This window comes from Capricornis sumatraensis, chromosome 20 (genome assembly GCF_032405125.1).
Source record: "Capricornis sumatraensis isolate serow.1 chromosome 20, serow.2, whole genome shotgun sequence".
NCBI lineage: Eukaryota > Metazoa > Chordata > Mammalia > Artiodactyla > Bovidae > Capricornis > Capricornis sumatraensis.
The window spans coordinates 69,813,023-69,834,289 of NC_091088.1; the positions used below are offsets into that span (position 1 = coordinate 69,813,023).

General features: G+C 44.8%; 2 protein-coding genes across 2 annotated transcripts in view; both read left to right on the forward strand.

Annotated features, from left to right (window-relative positions):
- LOC138097147 (zinc finger protein 773-like) overlaps window positions 1-21,267 on the forward strand; it is an 80,092-nt gene that overhangs the window by 34,688 nt on the left and 24,137 nt on the right. The gene's annotated exons all lie outside the window — the stretch shown is intronic.
- LOC138097150 (small ribosomal subunit protein uS10m) lies at window positions 6,257-7,606 on the forward strand. Its single transcript, XM_068993396.1, has one exon. It carries the CDS (start codon window positions 6,257-6,259, stop codon window positions 6,860-6,862), a length of 606 nt encoding a protein of 201 aa, XP_068849497.1. The 3' UTR covers window positions 6,863-7,606.

Here is a 21,267-nt window from a genome sequence, read left to right on the forward strand (position 1 = left end):
ATATGATGCCTAGGTTTGTCATAGTTTTTCTTCCAAGGAGAAACTGTTTTTTAATTTCATGGCTACAGTCACCATCCTCAGTGATTTTGGAGTCTAAGAAAATAAAACTTGCCACTTCTTCCACTTTTTCCCCTTCTATTTGCCATCAAGTGATGGGACCTGATTCCGTGATCATAGTCTTTTGAATGTTGAGTTTTAAGCCAGCTTTTTCACTCTCCTCTTTCACCCTTATCTAGAGGTTTCTTAGTTCCTTTCTCCCCTTAAACTGGTACATCTGCATATCTGAGATTGTTGATATTTCTCCCAGCAATCTAGGAGTTTATCACTGTACCTAATTTACCATAACTTCTGAACTCATAATGTCTTTTATTTCTTAAAAAATTTTAGTTGATTTACAATGTTTCAGGTGTACAGCAAAGCGATTCCATATATATTTTTTTCATTTTATGTCATTTCAAGATATTTAATATAGTTCACTGTGCCATACAGTAGCACAGACCCTTTCACATGATCTTTACCACTGTGGATTCTGTTTAATGTGGTTATATCTAAAGAATTCCCCACAGCACTCATTCACAGCACTCATTCTGTCTGCAATGTGGATTTTCTGGTAATAAATGAGATGGGACTTTATAATGGAGGTTTTCTGATATTTACTGCACTCAAAAGCCCATTCTCTAGTAAGATTTTTCTTCTATGTTGCCATCACATAGAAGCCTTTTTGTATATTTTATTCCCTTCTGGGGACAACACAAAACCTGAGACCACCTTGCCTTCTCACCTGGCCTCGTTTGAAAATGTCTCATCCCAGATTCAGCGAGCCTCAGGGGACTCCCAACTGGGACAAGCCAAAGATCAAGATGGACCACTGGAGGGCTTCCCTCATGGTTCGGTTAGGACCAAACTGGAGCCAGGACAGGCTCTAAGGGGCAGGCTAGGCCTGAGGTTTAGTCTCTAGGAAAGCTGAGGCACTGGGAACTCCCGCAGGCAGTGTAGCTCAACCAATCAGAAAAAATCCCAGTAGCCCCCCGCCCGCGCCAGACCTAAGCCAACCCGGATAGGGATGCAAGGTTTAAAAGTCCCATGCACGCATACGGTTTAGCCAATCAGCTATGCTGTTACAGGAACAAAGAACCGTCTGTATGAAAGTAGATGTGATTCAGACCTCGGGGCTCTCATCAAGACGCCACTGCGCTGGATGAGACCTGAGCCCTAGCTCGAGCTAGCAATAAAACCCCTTTGTGCATTTGCATTGCTGTGGATGTCTTATTTTCTCAGTTTTGGGGACACGGACTTTGGGCACAACATTTGGGGGCTCGTCCGGGATCCCTTTAACTGGGAAGAATAACTCCCTCCTGGCAGAAGGGGTATCCTCACTTGGAGGAAAGGTACCCAGATGGTGGTGTCAGGTCTGGTCAGGGGCGGGTTAGTCGCCCTAGCTAGCATAAGGCCAAGGCCCAGCAGACGCGCTGGAAGGCAGCTGGCTTTGCAGGGGAGAGGAAGAGCGCTTCTCTCTCAATCCTGAATCTGGCGGGCAGTGGACGCCTTTTGGTAAGGTAACCTCGAGGGACAGGAGAAACCAGGGGCCCTAGGAAGACCTAGTACTGTGTTCTCGGCCGATGTGTATTTGACCTCTGTTTGTTGTATCTTTGTGTGTGCCGGCATTGTCTCTGCTCTTTCTGTGTTCATTTTGTCTCCTGTGTTTTTCTCTGTAATCATGGGGCAAGCAACTTCCACTCCTCTGTCCCTTATGACTAACCATGTTTCTGATTTTAAGTCTAGGGCACAGGACCTGTCAGTACTGGTAAAGAAAAACAAATTAGTAATTTTTTGCTCCTCTGAATGGCCTACTTTTAATGTTGGCTGGCCACGAGAGGGAACTCTCAGCCTGCCAACTATTCAAGCTGTCAAAGAAAAAGTGCTCACTCCTAGCCCTTCTGGACATCTGGACCAGACACCCTACATCTTAGTCTGGCAGGATTTGGTGGAAAATCCACCAGCCTGGCTGAAACCCTTCATTTCCCCATCCTTTATTTCCCCTTCCCCTCCTTCCCCCCCACAGGTATTTGTCGTGGAGGCATCTAAAGAGGAAGAGCATAAAGATTGCGACGGCTGGGCGAAGCCGGTATTCCAGAAATCCTCACTATATCCTAACCTAATTGACCTGGAAACCGATCTCTACCCACCTCCCTATGTACACCTGCCTTTGCCCCCTCAGGTACCACAGATATCTTCTGAAGGAGCACGAAGAGACACTGAACCTTTGGCCCCAACCCAGGAAGGGGGCCCTGCCCAGGGGACTTGAGGAAGGACCAGGGGGGTCCTCAGCTTGGCAGACGATGGTGACCCGGAGGCCCCCACCTCGACGGTCCGGGCGTTCCCCATTTGGGCAGGGCCGGCCCACCCGGATGGAGAACGAACATACCAATACTGGCCCTTTTCCACTAGTGATCTGTACAATTGGAAAACTCAGACCTCTTTGTTATCAGAAAAACCCCAGGGCCTCATTGATCTTTTAGAATCTGTCCTCTTCACTCATAATCCCACTTGGGATGATTGTCAGCAGCTGTTGCAGGTGCTCTTCACCACAGAAGAACGTGAACGGATTCTGTCGGAAGCATGGAAAAACGTTCCAGGGGTAGATGGAAGACCCACCATGTAGCCTAATTTGATTGATGAGGGATTTCCACTGACGCGACCCCACTGGGATTTCGAGCGTGCTGAAGGTAGGGAGCATCTCTGAGTGTACCGCCAGACTCTTATGACTGGCCTCCGAGCAGCCGCCAGGAAACCAAAGAATTTGGCCAAGGTAAATTTGGTTAGACAGGAACCGACTGAGAGCCCGGCAGCCTTCCTAGAGAGGTTAATGGAAGCTTTCAGACAATACACCCCCATGGACCCACAGGCTGATGAATCACACGCGGCAGTTATACTAGCATTTGTGAATCAGGCAGCCCTGGAAATCAGGAGAAAGTTGCAGAAAATAGACAGGCTAGGGGAGCAATCAATACAAGATCTAGTGAGGGTGGCAAAAAGGGTTTTTAATAATAGGGAGACTCCCGAGGAGAGGGAGGAACGGATCAGACGGGAAGAAAGGGAATATAGGGCCGAAGAGAATCGGAAGAATCAGAGAGAACTGGCTCAGATTTTCCTGGTGGGGACCAGACAGGGGCCTGATCCCCAGAGAACTAAGGACACCAGGTTAAAGGACAAAGGGAGACCAGCCAGGCAGGCACTGAAAAAGGACCAATGTGCATATTGCAGAGAGCAGGGACATTGGAAGAATGAGTGCCCTAAGAGAAACCAAGTGGGGGGACCACCCAGGAGAGAGGCACCCTCCCTGGGAACCCACGTTTTATATCCAGGAGAAAATAGTGATTAGGGGAGTCAAGACTCGGCACCCCTCCCCGAGTCCTGGGTAACTATTTATGTGGACGGGAAACCCGTCGGCTTCATGGTAGATACACTCGGTCCTCAATCGCAAAGAGGGCCCGATGTCCAAAAAGACTAGCTGGGTACAAGGAGCCACTGGGACAAGACAATATTGCTGGACTACTAAATGTCAGGTGGACTTAGGGGCCCAGCGAGTGTCTCACTCATTTCTAGTGATACTGGAGTGCCCAGCACTCTTGCTAGGAAGGGATCTGTTATCCAAGGTCAATGCGCAGATCCACTTCGCCCACGGGGGAATATAAGTTATGGATGGGACCGGACATCCAATTCACGTCCTGTCCCTCACACTGGCAGACGAATACCGACTGTACCAGCTGGAACCCCCAGCCTGGCTGTGGACCCAACTGTGAAACCTTGGGTTCAAAAATACCCTTTGGCCTGGGCAGAAACAGCAGGGGTAGGACTAGCAAAATGGAGACCCGCCTCCATCATTGTCGAATTAAAAGCGGATGCCACCCCTATACGGGTGAAGCAATACCCCATGAGTCAGGAGGCCCGACGAGGAATCGCACCACACATACAACAGCTCCTGGAGGTGGGAATTCTCAGAAGGTGTCAATCCCCATGGAATACCCCCCTACTACCTGTGAAAAAGCCTGGGGGAATGGATTTCAGGCCAGTCCAGGATCTTTGTGAAGTCAACAAACAGGTGAGTGACATTCATCCCACGGTCCCCAACCTGTACACTCTTCTGAGTGGCCTGTCACTGGACTGTGTCTGGTATACAGTTCCGGACCTGAAAGGTGTCTTTTTCAATTTGCCTGTGGCCCCTCAAAGCCAAGAGATCTTCGCTTGCGAATGGGCCGACAAGGGCGGCCAAACCGTGAGACAACTAACCTGGACTCGCCTCCCACAGGGATTCAAAAACTCACCAACGCTGTTCAACGAGGCCTTGGGTGGAGACCTCCGTGAGCACCGGGTTGATCACCCCGATGTTGCACTGTTGCAGTATGTGGATGACCTTATGTTGGCTGCTACTACCGAGGAGGCATGCCTAGAGGCAGCAGGTGACCTCCTCCAGACTTTGGGGACATTAGGATACAGGGCCAATGCAAAAAAAGCCCAAATAGCTAGACAGGAGGTCACTTACTTCGGGTATAAGATAAAGCAGGGGAAAAGATGGCTGACGCCATGAAAGAGACTATTTTGCAAATCCCCGAGCCAACAACTCCCCATCAGGTGAGAGAATTCCTAGGAACTATTGGGTATTGCAGACTGTGGGTCCTGGGATTTGCCGAGAAGGCCCAGCCATTATATGCAGGGGGTAGAGAAAGTAAAAACTGGACTCGGACTGAACCAATGAGGCAGGCCTTCGGGGACTCAGGCAAGCTCCGCTAGAAGCCCCGGCCCTTGCACTCCCTAACCCGTCTAAACCATTTCAACTCTTTATAGACGAAAAGCAGGGAGTGGGAAAGGGGGTCCTGACGCAACAATGCGGACCCTGGAGGCGACCCATAGCCTACCTTTCCAAGAGGCTGGATCTGGTGGCTGCTGGGTGGCCGCCCTGCCTTCGTATCATCACGGCCATGGCTCTCCTGGTCCATGATGCTGACAAGTTAACCTATGGACAGTGCCTCCTGGTCTACACTCCTCATGCCATTGAAGGAATCCTCAAGCAGCCACCGGGTAAGTGGATCTCCAATGCCCTCTTGACTCATTACCAGGGCTTGCTGCTGGATACCCCCCAGATACACTTTCAGACGCCCTGTTTCCTGAACCCGGCCACTCTCCTGCCCATCCCAGAGAAAGACGGCCCCCTCCATGATTGTGGTGAGGTATTGGCCAATGTGACGGCCATACGGAAAGACCTCAAAGACGTGCCCTTGAAAGACAGTGAACTAGTATGGTTTACAAATGGAAGTAGTTTTGTGAAAAACGGACAGAGAAGAGCAGGGGCAGCGATTGTAGGTGACTCTGAGAGGGTCATCTGGGCTGAGGCTCTGCCCCCTGGAACATCCGCTCAAAAAGCAGAATTAATAGCCTTGATACAGGCACTGGAAAGGGCAGAAGGAAAAAAGATCACCATTTATACCGACAGCTGGTATGCATTTGGCACAGTGCATATCAGGGCTCAATATATAAAGAGCGGGGGTTCTTGACAGCAGAGGGAAAGGAAGGTAAAAACTTATCTGAGATCCGCAGACTCCTAGCAGCAGTCCACCGGCCCCGAGCAGTGTCCATAGTGCATGTCCCAGGGCACCAAGACGGAGAAGACGTCAGGGCTAAAGGCAACCGTGCCGCCGACGCAGCTGCTCGTGAAGCGGCCACCAGAGACCGCGACACTCACACCCGCATACTGACTGTGGGCCTGCCAGCCCCGGGAATGGGAACCCTGCCACCAACCCCCGAATACTCCTCCTCCGATCAAAACTGGATTCAAGAAAATACCAGCCAACCTGTGAGTAAAGATGGATGGCATCGAGACCAGGATGGCAACCTGTTGCTCCCGGCTGACTTGGGCCGACATCTTTGTATGCACTTACATCAGACCACCCATTTGGGAGAAAAGAAAACTTTGTCACTTCTGCAGACAGCTCGCCTGCGGTTTCCCTGACAAAAAGCGACCATACAGGACATAACTTGTGCCTGCAAAGCGTGCCAGATGATGAGACCAGGAAAGGGACAACACACGGGTATAAGGTACCGAGGGGAGAGGCCAGGACCACATTGGGAGATAGATTTCACTGAGGTAAGGCCAGGCAAGTATGGGTAATGTTACTTCTTAGTCCTGGTAGATACCTTCTCTGGGTTGGTGGAGGCATACCCCACTAAGAGGGAGACAGCGGGGAGCAGGACCGGCAAGATGGCGGCGCGAGCGGTGTTTGGGGCCCTGGGCCGGCGTCTCTGGCAGGGTTCAAGGAATTTTTCTGTAAGCAGTTCTAGGAGCAGTATAGCCAAAAACGATGGCTTTCTTCTCAGCACCAGTATGAAGTGGGTTCAGTTTTCAAACCTACACGTTGATGTCCCCAAGGATTTGACCAAGCCTACGATAACCATTTCTGATGAACCGGACACATTATATAAGCGCCTGTCAGTTTTAGTAAAAGGCCATGATAAGGCTGTATTGGACAGTTATGAATATTTTGCAGTGCTTGCTGCTAAAGAACTTGGTATCTCTATTAAAGTACATGAACCTCCAAGGAAAATAGAACGATTTACTCTTCTCAAATCAGTGCATATTTTCAAGAAGCACAGAGTTCAGTATGAAATGAGAACACTTTACAGATGTTTAGAGTTAGAGCATCTCACTGGAAGCACAGCAGATGTCTACTTGGAGTATATTCAGCGAAACTTACCTGAAGGAGTTGCCATGGAAGTTACAAAGACAAGATTAGAACAGTTACCAGAACACATCAAGAAGCCAATTTGGGAAACAACACCAGAGGAAAAAGGAGACAGCAAGTCATAAAGTCCCACAGTGACCACTTGTGCCAGGATGTGGAGTGAACATGTCAAGTGGAGGGACCCTCCAGTGAGAACTATTTCAGGTCTACCCGACTGCGCTCCTGAGGCCACATAGCCTGATCAGTGTAACGCGGGGGTCAGAACTTTACGATACACTGGCCTGTTGTGCAAGAACCACTTTATCTGTTCTTCTGTAAGCCTCATGTATTTCAGTTCTGATTTTAACAAATACGAGCAAACCATTTGGACCACTCTGTGCCAAAACAGGGAAATTGACATTTTATTATTCTGCTGTTGTTATTAGTTTGTACTGATTGTGATTTCTGTCTTTTCATTCATCTAAAAATGAGTGTTCCACATACTCCTCACACACATTTTTTTTCTTTTGAGGGACCTAAAAGGAACCTTTGGTCAATTAAACATTGAGCAGTTTGAGTTTTGGTACTTACCTAGTGTAGGCTGGCATATGATAATTTGGGATGGTGACCTCCAAGTTTTGCCTCATGTGAGCATTACGTTCTTAAAAATGGATATACTTTGCATCAGATCAAGCATGTTTGTGGCTTGCGCTGAACCCCTCTGGGGCTGCCTGGAAGGGTCACTGTGATGGAATTTGAGCTCTCGAGAAATCACTGATTATTGGTTCCTTCATCCTGTAAGTCATTTATTCAGTAAGCTTTTCTTTTGTTAGGTTTGCACCCAGTACTGTAGTAAATACCAAAAATTGAATAGCAATAATGGCTTTCAAACATTGTGCAAGGCACAAATAAATACTTTTCCTTATTAAAAAAAAAAAAAAAAAAGAGGGAGACAGCAATGATGGTTGCCAAAAAGCTCCTAGAGGAGATAGTGCCTAGGTTTGGGCTGCCGGTAACTATTGGCTCTGATAATGGACCTGCTTTTGTGAGTCAAATTGTTCAGGGACTGGCCTCAGCCCTGGGGACCAAGTGGAAACTGCATTGCAAATACAATCCCCAGAGCTCAGGACAGGTAGAAAGAATGAATCGGACTCTAAACGAAACTTTGGCAAAACTGGCAATCGAGACTGGCAGGGACTGGGTGACCCTCCTTCCCTTCGCACTCTTCCGGGCGCGTAGTACCCCCTATAAGTTAAACTTGACACCGTTTGAGGTTGTCTACGGAAGTCCTCCCCCAATATGCCCCATTTTTCAGGGAAAAGCAGAGCCTCATCCCACCTTTAGGGCGTTCTGAGAGGCAGTCTTGGCCCTGAGCAAAGTGCACGCTCACATCTGGGCCTTAGTTAAAGACATTCATGAGGGCCAAAACCAGGGACCATCCCTACTCATAACATTGGACTGGGAGACTGGGTATGGGTCAAACGACACCAATCTAAAACCCTAGAGCCCAGATAGGAATCCTTATGTTGTTCTTCTCACCACCCCCACTGCCTTAAAGGTTGACGGCATTGGACCTTGAGTGCCCTGTAACCACGTGTGCCGTGCCACTCCAGAGGAATAAGAAAAGGCCCAGGAGGAATGGAAGGTGACACTACATCCCTCCAATCCTTTAAAAATGAAGTTCATCTGCCAACAGGTCCCAGACGGATCACTCTGACTCTCCTGCTGGTGGCCGTCTTCCTCGACCCTGGGACAGCCAGCGCCAACCCGCATCAGCCTGTCAAGATTACCTGGACACTGCGGAACGGACTGACTCGGGAGATACTCAACTCAACCACCGGAATTCACCCCCCCTCCCCAACACATGGTGGCCAGATTTATTCCTTGAACTTAAAGACCTCATAGAAGGATACCCAGCCAAAGGAGGTTACATGCAAAACGGCCCCGCATTCTGGGCATGTCCGGGCCATCTGAAAAATAATTGGAAAACTTGTGGGGGCCTACAACATTATTTCTGTCAATCCTGGAGTTGTGTAACCTCAAATGATGGAAAAGCCAAATGGGGGGTAGAAAATCATGACATAGTTAACTTTTCATACACTGGATCCCTATGTCCATACGGCCAGGAGACCAATTGCGGGGGCAGACCACGTCCAGCCCAAGTAAAAATAATATTCAATCAGGAGTTGGCTAGGCAAGAGAGGTCTTGGGTTTCTGGACTGTCCTGGAGACTGCAAACAACTACGGGACCCTATTGGCTTGGCCCATATTACGGAGGAATTCTAGTTATTAGCCAGACAATAGAACCCATCCAGACCCAAAGTGTGGGCCCCAATCAGGTCGAAAATCCAGACTCGCAAAAAGTAATCAAGACTAACCCGACCCAGGGGGCTACAACGCTGAGCCCTACACTCTCTGTTTCCTGGCTAAAAAACCAGCTCAATGAAATGGAGGCCCTCGGCCCCTTGACCCGCATCCCTGACTTAAGAACATCAGACCCATTATGGGATCTAGTTAAGGCAGCCTTTACAGCCCTAAATCATTCCAACCCAAATGTAACCCAATCTTGTTGGCTCTGTTATAATCTTTACCCTCCCTTTTATGAAGCAATAGGCTTAAATGTTTCTTACAACCTGTCCACTGGCACAAATCCACCCCAATGTCGCTGGGGAGAACGCAAGGTTGGTCTCACCATGAGAGAAGTCTGGGGAAAGGGACTACTTTGCCTAGGTACAGTCCCACCTGAAAAGACCTCCTTGTGCGCCCGAATGGCTACTCTTACAGGACTAAATAAAACAAAACGGGTTGTGCCTGAGGCAGGAGGTTGGTGGATCTGTTCACATACCGGGCTGACTCCTTGTTTACATACATCGGTTTTTAATCAAAATAGAGAGTTTTGCGTTTTGGTGGCCGTAATGCCAAAAATCGTATATCACTCTGAAGAGGTTAGGTACACCCATTGGGTTAGAGAGACAACAAACCAGTTAAAAAGAAACAAAAACAAGAGAGAGCTGGTCAGTGCCATTACTCTGGCAACCATGTTTAGTCTGGGGGTTGCAGGGGCAGGAACAGGAATAGCCTCTTTGACCTTACAGGGACAAGGATTTACTTCCTCGCGGGCAGCTATAGATGAAGACATCACCCGCATAGAAGAATCAATCAGTCACCTAGGAAAATCACTAACTTCCCTGTCCAAAGTGGTCTTACAAAACCAAAGAGGGTTAGATCTGATTTTCCTACAACAAGGGGGACTCTGTGCGGCTCTGGGGGAAGAATTTTGTTTTTATGCAGACCACACCAGGGTGGTAAGAGAATCTATGGCCAAAGTAAGGGAAGGGCTGGCCCAACGAAAAAGAGATCAAGAGGCCCAACAAGGATGGTTTGAGTCCTGGTTCCAACAGTCCCCGTGGTTAACAACACTAATTTCCACCCTGGTGGCCCCTCTAATAGTGCTACTATTAATACTTACTTTTGGTCCATGCATTATAAATAAGCTTGTTGCCTTTGTAAAAGACCGCATCAATACCATCCAACTGATGGTACTGAGGCAACAGTATCAGGCCCTGCCCCAAAATAAAGAGGAAGATTCTTCTATGTAGCTGAAGACAGAGCAGGGAATGTTAGGACCAAACTGGAGCCAGGACAGGCTCTAAGGGGCAGGCTAGGCCTGAGGTTTAGTCTCTAGGAAAGCTGAGGCACTGGGAACTCCTGCAGGCAGTGTAGCTCGACCAATCAGAAAAAATCCCTGTAGCCCCCCGCCCGCGCCAGACCTGAGCCAATCCAGATAGGGATGCGAGGTTTAAAAGTCCCGCACACGCGTATGGTTTAGCCAATCAGCTATGCTGTTACAGGAACAAAGAACCGTCTGTATGAAAGTAGATGTGATTCAGAGCTCGGGGCTCTCGTCAAGATGCCACTGCGCTGGATGAGACCTGAGCCCTAGCTCAAGCTAGCAATAAAACCCCTTTGTGCGTTTGCATTGCTGTGGATGTCTTATTCTCTCAGTTTTGGGGACACGGACTTTGGGCACAACAGTTCAGTGGTAAAGAACCTCCCTGCCAATGCAGTAGATGCAGGTTTGACCTCTGAGATCCCACATGCTGAGCACCACAGCTATTGAGCTTGTGTCTAAAGCCCAGGAACTGCAACTAGTAAGCCCACGTGCTGTAACTACTGAAGCCTGCGTGTTCTAGATCCCATGCTCTGCAATAGGAGAAGCCACAGTAGTGAGAAACCCACACACCACAACTAGAGTGTAGCCCCTGTTTGCCACAACCAGAGAAAAGCCCACGCGGCAACAAACACCTAGCACAGCCAAAAAATAAAAATTAAAAGCAGTCTCATCCCTTCTATTAAAAAAAAAAAAAGATGGACCACACGTGAGACCATAGGTAAACTCTCCAGAGGGAGAAACTCCCTGGGAAAATGAGCCCTGAACACAATACCATGGTCTGCACTCAAGGACTGTGAAACAGAACAGGGTCCTATGGTCCTCCCTCCACTGGCCCCATGTCCTCTACCTGCATTTTGTCTGTGCAAAAACCTTAGCCAAAGAATAGGATTAATCAGAGAAGTGAAAAAATGCAGAAATAAAGGAAAACAGTCAAAGGAGTTCCCACCTGCCCCACTGGCCTCCTGCACTGCAGCTGAGCCCATCCCCTGTAGAGGACTCCGGAGGAAGGATACAAGACAGCGGCTGTCTGTAAACCAAGGAGGCCGCAGAGGCACCTAACAGCATCTTGATCTTGGACTTCTGGCCTCCAGAACTGTGAGAGGATATATATTGTTTAGGCCACTTTGTGGTATTTTATGATGGCAGGCCTAGCAAACTAGTAATATTACCAAGTTATTTATGCATGCGCATATGCAGAATCTTTTTTCCCCCTAGCTATTGGCTCTAATCAAAAAAGCTGCTGTTGCTGTGAACAGTACAAGCATTTCTGTGGACAGAGCTTTTTAAATTCCTCTTGGCAATATACCTACAGATTACAGGGCTGTATCACGATAAGTGCATCTGTCATTTTATAGAAGTTACGAGTTTTTTAAAGTGGGTTTTAACATTTTGCATTCCATCAGTAATGTATGGGAGTTCTATTGCACTGAGGCATGCTTTGGTGTCTTGTGTATAATTTGCACTTTTCTTAGCGATTAATGATATTGATCATGTTTTCACATGCTTAATACTTTTTGTTGTTGTTGCACTGTGCAGCATTTGGAATCTTAATTCCCAAACCAGAGGTCGAACCCTTACCCCCTGCATTGGAACTGGAGAGTCTTAACCACTGGACTGGACCGTAAAGAAAGCTGAGTGCTGAAGAATTGATGCTTTTGAACTGTGGTATTGAGAAGACTCTTGAGAGTTCCTTGGACAGCAAGATCACACCAGTTCAGTCGCTCAGTCGTGTCCGACTCTTTGCGAACCCATGAATCGCAGCACGCCAGGCCTCCCTGTTCATCACCAACTCCCGGAGTTCACTCAGACTCACGTCCATCGAGTCTGTGATGCCATCCAGCCATCTCATCCTCGGTTGTCCCCTTCTCCTCCTGCCCCCAATCCCTCCCAGCATCAGAGAATTTTCCAATGAGTCAACTCTTCGCATGAGGTGGCCAAAGTACTGGAGCTTCAGCTTTAGCATCATTCCTTCCAAAGAAATCCCAGGGCTGATCGCCTTCAGAATGGGCTGGTTGGATCTCCTTGCAGTCCAAGGGACTCTCAAGAGTCTTCTCCAACACCACAGTTCAAACGCATCAATTCTTCGGCGCTCAGCCTTCTTCACAGTCCAACTCTCACATCCATACACGACCACAGGAAAAACCATAGCCTTGACTAGATGGACCTTAGTCGGCAAAGTAATGTCTCTGCTTTTGAATATACTATCTAGGTTGGTCATAACTTTCCTTCCAAGGAGTAAGCGTCTTTTAATTTCATGGCTGCAGTCACCATCTGCAGTGATTTTGGAGCCCAGAAAAATAAAGTCTGACACTGTTTCCACTGTTTCCCCATCTACTTCCCATGAAGTGATGGGACCGGATGCCATGAGCTTCGTTTTCTGAATGTTGAGCTTTAAGCCAAATTTTTCCACTCTCCTCTTTCACTTTCATCAAAAGACTTTTTAGTTCCTCTTCACTTTCTGCCATAAGGGTGGTGTCATCTGTGTATCTGAGGTGATTGATATTTCTCCCGGCAATTCCGATTCCAGCTTGTGTTTCTTCCAGTCCAGCGTTTCTCATGATGTACTCTGCATATAAGTTAAATAAACACGGTGACAATATACAGCCTTGACATACTCCTTTTCCTATTTGGAACCAGTCTGTTGTTCCATGTCCAGTTCTAACTGTTGCTTCCTGGCCTGCATACAGATTTCTCCAGAGGCAGGTCAGGTGGTCTGGTATTCCCATCTCTTTCAGAATTTTCCACAGTTTATTGTGATCCACACACTCAAAGGCTTTGGCATAGTCAATAAAGCAGAAATAGATGTTTTCTGGAACTCTCTTGCTTTTTCCATGATCCAGCAGATGTTGGCAATTTGATCTCTGGTTCCTCTGCCTTTTCTAAAACCAGCTTGAACATCAGGAAGTTCACGGTTCACATACTGCTGAAGCCTGGCTTGGAGAATTTTGAGCATTACTTTACTAGCGTGTGAGATGAGTGTAATTGTGCGGTAGTTGGACGTGGGGTAGCTCCTCTTGGCCACCACCCCTGACCTCAGACGCGGGGTGTCTCCTCCCGAGATCACACCAGGCAATCCTAAAGGAAATCAGTCCTCAATATTCATTGGAAGGACTGATGCTGAAGCTGAAACTCCAATACTTTGGCCACCTGATGCAAAGAACCGTCTCACTGGAAAATACCCTGATGTGAAAGATTGAAGGCAGGGGAAGGGGATGACAGAGGAAGAGATGGTTGTATGGCATCACTGACTCAATGGGCATGAGTTTGAGTAAGCTCCGGGAGTTGCTGATGGACAGGGATGACTGGTGTGCTGCAGTCCATGGGGTTGCAAAGAGTTGGACACGACTGAGCAACTGAACTGAACCACTGGACCTCCAGGGAAGTCCCATATTCATGTTATCTTCTTTGGTGAAACATGTATTCAAAAATTTTATTTAAAAAAAATCGATTTTCCTTATTCTTGTAAAGGTTATTTTAAAATTCTGGACACCAGTTATTAATCAGATGAAGTTTGGTTTATACTTTAAACTTTCTTCTTTCCTTTTTCTGTCTCCACTATATGGCTTGTAGGATCTTAGTTCCCCAATCAGGGATTGAACCCAGGCCACCCCAATGAAAACACCAAGTCTTACCCACTGGACTACCAGGGCATTCCTGAGACTTTCACAAATGGTCTTTTAAATAGCAAATATTTTTAATTTTGAGTAAGTCTCAATTTATTCTTTTGTTTGGGTTTTGGTTTTTATGTCTGGTAAGAAAAAGTCTTTGTTTAGCCCATGTTCAAAGAGTGCTCCTCATCCATATCTCCTATGAGATGTATAGTTTTTGTTTCAGACATTCAAGGTTATGAACTTCAGATTACTAAATGGTGAGATGTTGAGGGTTTCTGTTACTTTATTTTTCATATGGATGTTATTTTAGAGCATTTTGTTGAAAAATTATTGTTTTAGTCTTAAAATACATTGGCAATTTTATTGAAAATACAGTACAGGTGTGGGTCTGTTTCTGTACTCTATATATTTTTATTATCTATCCTTTCATCAGTATTATACTTTCGTTAGTAAAGCTCTATAATTCTATAACTGATTCTTAAAATCAGACTAAAACCTTTAAAATTTGTGTTCTTTCCAAAATGTGAGTATTTTAGGTCCTTTGAATGGTCATATGAATTTTAGAATCATTTTGTCAATTTCTACCAAAGTCACTGGGAATTTGATAGCTGTGTGAATCAACAGCACAATTACAGAATAAATTAAAATATTAAGTCCTTAGGTTCAGAAACATGGTTATGTCTCAGTGAAGTTTTGTGAGTTTGCTTTGTAGTTGTTGAATGTATTTTCTTTCATAAATTCCTATATATTTCATATATTGATGCTACAGTAAGCAGTATAGTTTTTCAACTTCCTAACATTTATTGTATACTGACTTTTTATCCTGTAACCATGACTAACCAATTAGATCTTTTTAAAAAATATATATATAGTAAAGGGTTTTCTAAATAGATAAGCATGCCATCTGTGAATAATGGCTACTTTGGTTCTTCCTTTACAATTTGCACATCATTTATTCTCTTTAATTTTATGTCACCAGAATAGACTCTCAGTGCAACATTACACAGAAGCTGTGACAGTGGACATTCCTCCTTATTCCTGGTATCAGAGGGAAAACATCCAAAAACATCCAAACTTTCCCCATTAAGTGTAATGTCAGCTTTTGGTTTCTAATGCTACCATATATTGGTTCCGACATCAATTTTCTGACACCAACTACTCAGAGTTTGTGTTGGTCTCCACATCTTTAAGGGTTCAGTCCTCCACAAGAAAGTCCTCCTCACTTCAGAAAAGAGTTTCAAGTCACAGGGCCCAACTGCACTTCTGGCCATCTGGCTATAATTTCAGGAGTTCTCATGATCCCCTCAGCTTCAATAATTGGCTAGATGGCTCAGAGGACTTACTAAGAGTGCTATATTAATATGATTCCAGTTTTGTTATCAAGAATACAGCTCAGGAACAGCCAACGGAACGAATGCAAGGGCAAGGTATGGGCAGGTCCCAGGTGTAAAGTTTCCATGACCTGTCTCTGGGGAATACAGACATACCACTCTCCTGCACATCAATGTGTTCACCAACCAGAAGCCCCATCCAGTTTTGTCCATCCAGTGTTTGGATCTGAATTTGATTACACAGACACAACTGATTAGATCATGGTCACATGCCAGAACAAAACATCTAGACCCTCTTCTCTCCCCGCAGGTCTGTCTGGCTCAGTTTCAAACTTTTAATCATATGCTTGGTCTTTCTGGTAACAGGCCCTCATCTTGAAACTTTCTAGGGGCTTATCAAGAGTTACCCCATTTGTACCAGAAAGACTCCTATCACAGCAGGAATTTCATGATTTCTCAAGCTCTGTGACAGGAACCTGGGACAAAGACCAGATATATTCATTACACCACCAGTTCAGTTCAGTTCAGTTCAGTCGCTCAGTCGTATCCGACTCTTTGCGACCCCATGAATCGCAGCATGCCAGGCCTCCCTGTTCATCACCATCTCCCAGAGTTCACTCAGACTCACGTCCATCGAGTCAGTGATGCCATCCAGCCCTCTCATCCTCGGTCATCCCCTTCTCCTCCTGCTCCCAATCCTTCCCAGCATCAGAGTCTTTTCCAATGAGTCAACTTTTCGCATGAAGTGGCCAAAATACCAGAGCTTCAGCTTTAGCATCATTCCTTCCAAAGAAAACCCAGGGTTGATCTCCTTTAGAATGGGCTGGTTGGATCTCCTTGCAGTCCAAGGGACTCTCAAGAGTCTTCTCCAACACCACAGTTGAAAAGCATCAATTCTTCGGTGCTCAGCCTTCTTCACAGCCCAACTCTCACATCCATACATGACTACTGGAAAAACCATAGCCTTGACTAGATGGATCTTAGTCGGCAAAGTAATGTCTCTGCTTTTGAATATACTATCTAGGTTGGTCATAACTTTTCTTCCAAGGAGTAAGTGTCTTTTAATTTCATGGCTGCAATCACCATCTGTAGTGATTTTGGAGCCCAAAAAATAAAGTATGACACTGTTTCCACTGTTTCCCCATCTATTTCCCATGAAGTGATCTTCTCACAAGCTAGTAAAGTAATGCTCAAAATTCTCCAAGCCAGGCTTCAGCAATACGTGAACCGTGAACTCCCTGATGTTCAAGCTGGTTTTAGAAAAGGCAGAGGAACCAGAGATCAAATTGCCAACATCCACTGGATCATCAAAAAAGCAAGAGAGTTCCAGAAAAACATCTATTTCTGCTTTATTGACTATGCCAAAGCCTTTGACTGTGTGGATCACAATAAACTGTGGAAAATTCTGAAAGAGATGGGAATACCAGACCACCTGACCTGCCTCTTGAGAAACCTATATGCAGGTCAGGAAGCAACAGTTAGAACTGGACATAGAACAACAGACTGGTTCCAAATAGGAAAAGGAGTACGTCAAGGCTGTATACTGTCACCCTGCTTATTTAACTTCTATGCAGAGTATATCATGAGAAACGCTGGACTGGAAGAAACACAAGTTGGAATCAAGATTGCCGGGAGAAATATCAATCACCTCAGATATGCTGATGACACCACCGTTATGGCAGAAAGTGAAGAGGAACTATAAAGCCTCTTGATGAAAGTCAAAGAGGAGAGTGAAAAAGTTGGCTTAAAGCTCAACATTCAGAAAACGAAGATCATGACATCCGGTCCCATCATTATGCCATACCTTCTAGTCAATATGGATTAAATTAATATATGTTCAATTGCTAAACCAACGTTGTGTGCATGGGTACTAAGTTGCTTTAGTCATGTCTGACTCTTTGCAACCCTTGGACTGTAGCCTGCCAGGCTCCTCTGTCCATGGGATTCTCCAGACAAGAATACTGGAGGAGGTTGCCATGCCCTCCTCCAGGGGATCTTCACGACCCAGGGATCGAACCTGCGTTTTCTACATTGCAGGCAGATTCTTTACAGCTGAGTCACCCGGGAAGCCCCTAAACCAACCTTATATTCATGATCAATTTTACTAGGTTATAATCATTATCAGGAGTGTAAAACTGGCTTAACAATTCAAAATATGCCATATATAAACACACATTTAATTCTCTAAAATTTTGTTAAGGATTTTTTTTTTTTTTTTTTTTTTTTGCATCTACACTCACAGCCTGATATATTTCATTACCTAGTTTTGCTCTTAGGGAACTAAGATCCCACATGCCACATGGCACAGTCAAAATATAAAACAATCACATATTATCCATTATGTCTCAGAGACATCTAGTGCTATACCTTCTTTCCTTGCTTATATTTATAAACATGTGATTCCCCTTCTTTTTTTTTCTGATGTAATTGGAGGTGTTATCAATTCTACTAATTTATTCAAAGTATCTGCTTTAGGACGATTCATAGATTTTCTTGAAAAAAAAAAAAAAAGTACATGAAATTGATTCTTAATATACTGGAAAAAATACCAGTAACCTATGAGACAGAGCAAATAAATGATACGAGCCCCATGGCCATATCAGGTTTCCATGAAAGGAAGTTCCCAGGCTCTAATACAAAAGTGCTGAGCCCAGGGAAACCCCCAAAATCATCCTAATATGAGAAAGAACTTACAACCTGGGCGTGCTAAGGTGTCTGGAGTCCAATAGAGCACAGGACAAGAGAGAGACCTACAGAGTGTCATCTTCAAGTATTCAGCTCAGTACAAATCTGTATATATAGGTAGGGAAGGACCAGAGGTTGGGTAAAGAAACACCCAAAAGGATTCAATGAAACAATTTCCAAGGCTAATGTAGAGAACAGAATAGCACCTGTTCCAATCAGTTTAAATCAGAAACCTTAGGAAGTATAAGGTAGAAAACACAGAATGACTTGTGTCTCAGCAGAGGGTGAGAAAATAGCCTTAAAATGAATGCTGCAATAATTCCACCTAAAAATGTTTGGGATTAAGATCCCCAAAGATCATACTCTTTCTAGGGGAACTTAAGCATGTAAAATATTGAGAATATCTCTGGGACTTCCCTGGCAGTCCAGTGGTCAAGACTTTGCTTTCCAATGAAGGGGGTGCAGGTTTGATCTCCGGTCAGGGAGCTAAGATCCCACATGCCTCATGGTCAAAAAAAAACAAAACATACAACAGAAACAATATTGTAACAAATTAATAAAAACTTTCAAAACACAGTCCACATTAAAGAAACCTTAAAAATATATAAAGAATATCTACTGAAAAGCAGGTATTTTCAGTACCCAAAAAGGCAAAGGGCTTCCCTTGTGGATCAGCTAGTAAAGAATCCGCCTGCAATGTGGGAGACCCGGGTTTGATCCCTGGGTTGGGAAGATCCCTGGAGAAGGGAATGGCTACCCACTCCAGTATTCTGGCCTGGAGAATTCCATGGACTGAATAGTCCATGGGGTCGCAAAAAGTCGGGTGTGACTGAGTGACTTTCACTCACTCAAAAGGCAAAATGAGTATTGAATCAAAACTACACAATGTTAAGTGTGTGACAAGGTGGATTTTAGGGCAAAGAATATCACTATAGATAAAGAGGACCCCAGGCCTTAGTTGTGGCCTGGGGGATCTAGTTCCCTGACTAGGGACTGAACCCAGGCCCCATGCATTGGGAGTATAGAGTCTAACACTCTGGTGGCACAATTGGATAGCGCGTGGTACTTACACAGAGTCTTAACCACTGGTCCACCAGGGAAGTCCCAAGAGGGCCTTTTATTAATGCTAAAGAGGTCTACTCATTAAATGGACATAACAGTAGGAAATGTTTATTCACCTAATAAAAAGACACAAAGCAAATAAAAAAATAAAAATATAATAAAAATAAATAGCACAAAGGAAAACATGATAGAACTAAACAGAAAAATAGGAAAATCCACTTTTAGAGTCAGAGATGTCAACAACCCCATTCAAATAATTGACAGAGCAGTGCCCATCCCATCAGTAAGGATACAGAAAACTTAGACATTATTAATTACATTAACTTGAGATGACATTTGAAGAAACTCTCCAGCAAACAAGAAAACAATATACATTCATTTCAAGTTAACGTGAAACACAGGATAACCCATATTCTGGGCCATGAAGCAAATACCTATAAATGTAAATAATTCAAGTCATAATGTGTATACTTTGACCATAATGAATTAAATTAGAAATCAATTACCAAAAAGAAAAGCCCAAATAACATACTTCTAAAAGAACCATGTGTCAGAAGAAATTTAAAATGAAACTGGAAAAGGTTTAAAATAATTTAAATGAAAATACAACATATTGTTTTGTGGGAGGTAATTAAAGCAGTTGTTACAGGGTGGTTCGTAGTATTCAGCACCTGTATTAGCAAAAAACCCAAAGGTTTCAAATGAAGGAACTCAGCTTCTATGCTAAAATGTAGCAGAAGAGAAATGAAAGATAATAAAAGCAAAAGGTAACAGTAAAGTCAAAATGAGGGAAAACAAAACAGAAAAATCAGTGAAGTCAAGTGCTCTAAGATCAATAAAGCTGGTAAATCGCTGATAAAGAAAAAAAATACAGACATTATCAGTATAAAAATGAGAGGAGGCACCACTACAGATTCTACAGGTACTAAAGTAATAAGAGAATAGCTTGAAAATTTTGACTACTTAAAAAACTCCGAGAGATACAAACTACCAAAGCTCACTGTGTGTATAGGTGTGTGTGGGGGGCATGTGTGTGTGTGGGTAAATTCTATAAACCTAGGTCCACTATGGCTTCCCAAGTGGCGTTAGTGGTAAGCAATCTGCCTGCCAATTCAGCAGACGCAGGAGAGGCAAGATCCCCTGGAGAAGAACCTGGAGAAGAAAATGGCACCCCACTCCAGTACTCTTGCCTGGAAAATCCCATGGATGGAGGGCCTGGTAGGCTATAGTCTATGGGGTCGCAAAGAGTCAGACATGACTGAGCCACTTCACTACACTACTAAGAGAGGCAAGTTCAATCCCTGGGTTGGGAAGATCCTCTGGAGCAGGAAATGGCAACCCACTCCAGTATTCTTGCCTGGAAAATCCCGTGGACAGAGGAACCTGGTGGTCTACAGAGGGAGAGTCGGACACGACTGAGCAACTAAGCATAGCACAGGTTCACTATGGAATTTTAGTTAGAAACTTTTCCACAGAATAGACTCCAGGCCTACATACTTCACTGGTGAATTCTATCAAACAAGAAATAAATACTGTCAATTCTTCACAAACTTGTCCAGAAAATTAAAAAGCAGGGGACACTTAACCAACTTATTCTGTAAACCCAACATTACGCTGATAGCAACCAAACCCAAGCATTAAAAATATCAGAGCCAAAAAAAAAAAGAGAGAGAGAGACTAATAGCTCTCGTGTCTTGTGAGCATAGATACAAAAATCTTCAACAAGAAAACCAGTGTATAAAATTGAACCATGCATAAAAAGAGCAGTGCATCATGATGAAACGGGATTTACCTCAGAAATGCAAGGTTGGTTTAACTTTTGAAATCAGTCAATATGATCCTCATTAAAAGGCTATACACAAAGGGAAAAAAAGAAAAACTATGATTGTGGTCACCAGTATCCAAGAAATGCTCCCACAAATACCTACCATGTTACATTCTCACTGTTGTAAAGTGAGTCCCCTTGCACTGTGTACCAGGATTAGTCTGTATTACCCATAGAGTAAGTCAGAAACGGTGGCACATCACTTCCAGGTTAAGGTCATAACAGAAACTGTAGCTTTGTCCTCTTGCTTTGGAACTATTTCTCTAAAATGGAATACTTTAAGTAAAAGTATGGATGAAAAAGGATGAACTGATACACAGAACACTGATAAATCACAAAATAATTATGCAGAGTTTAAAAAGCC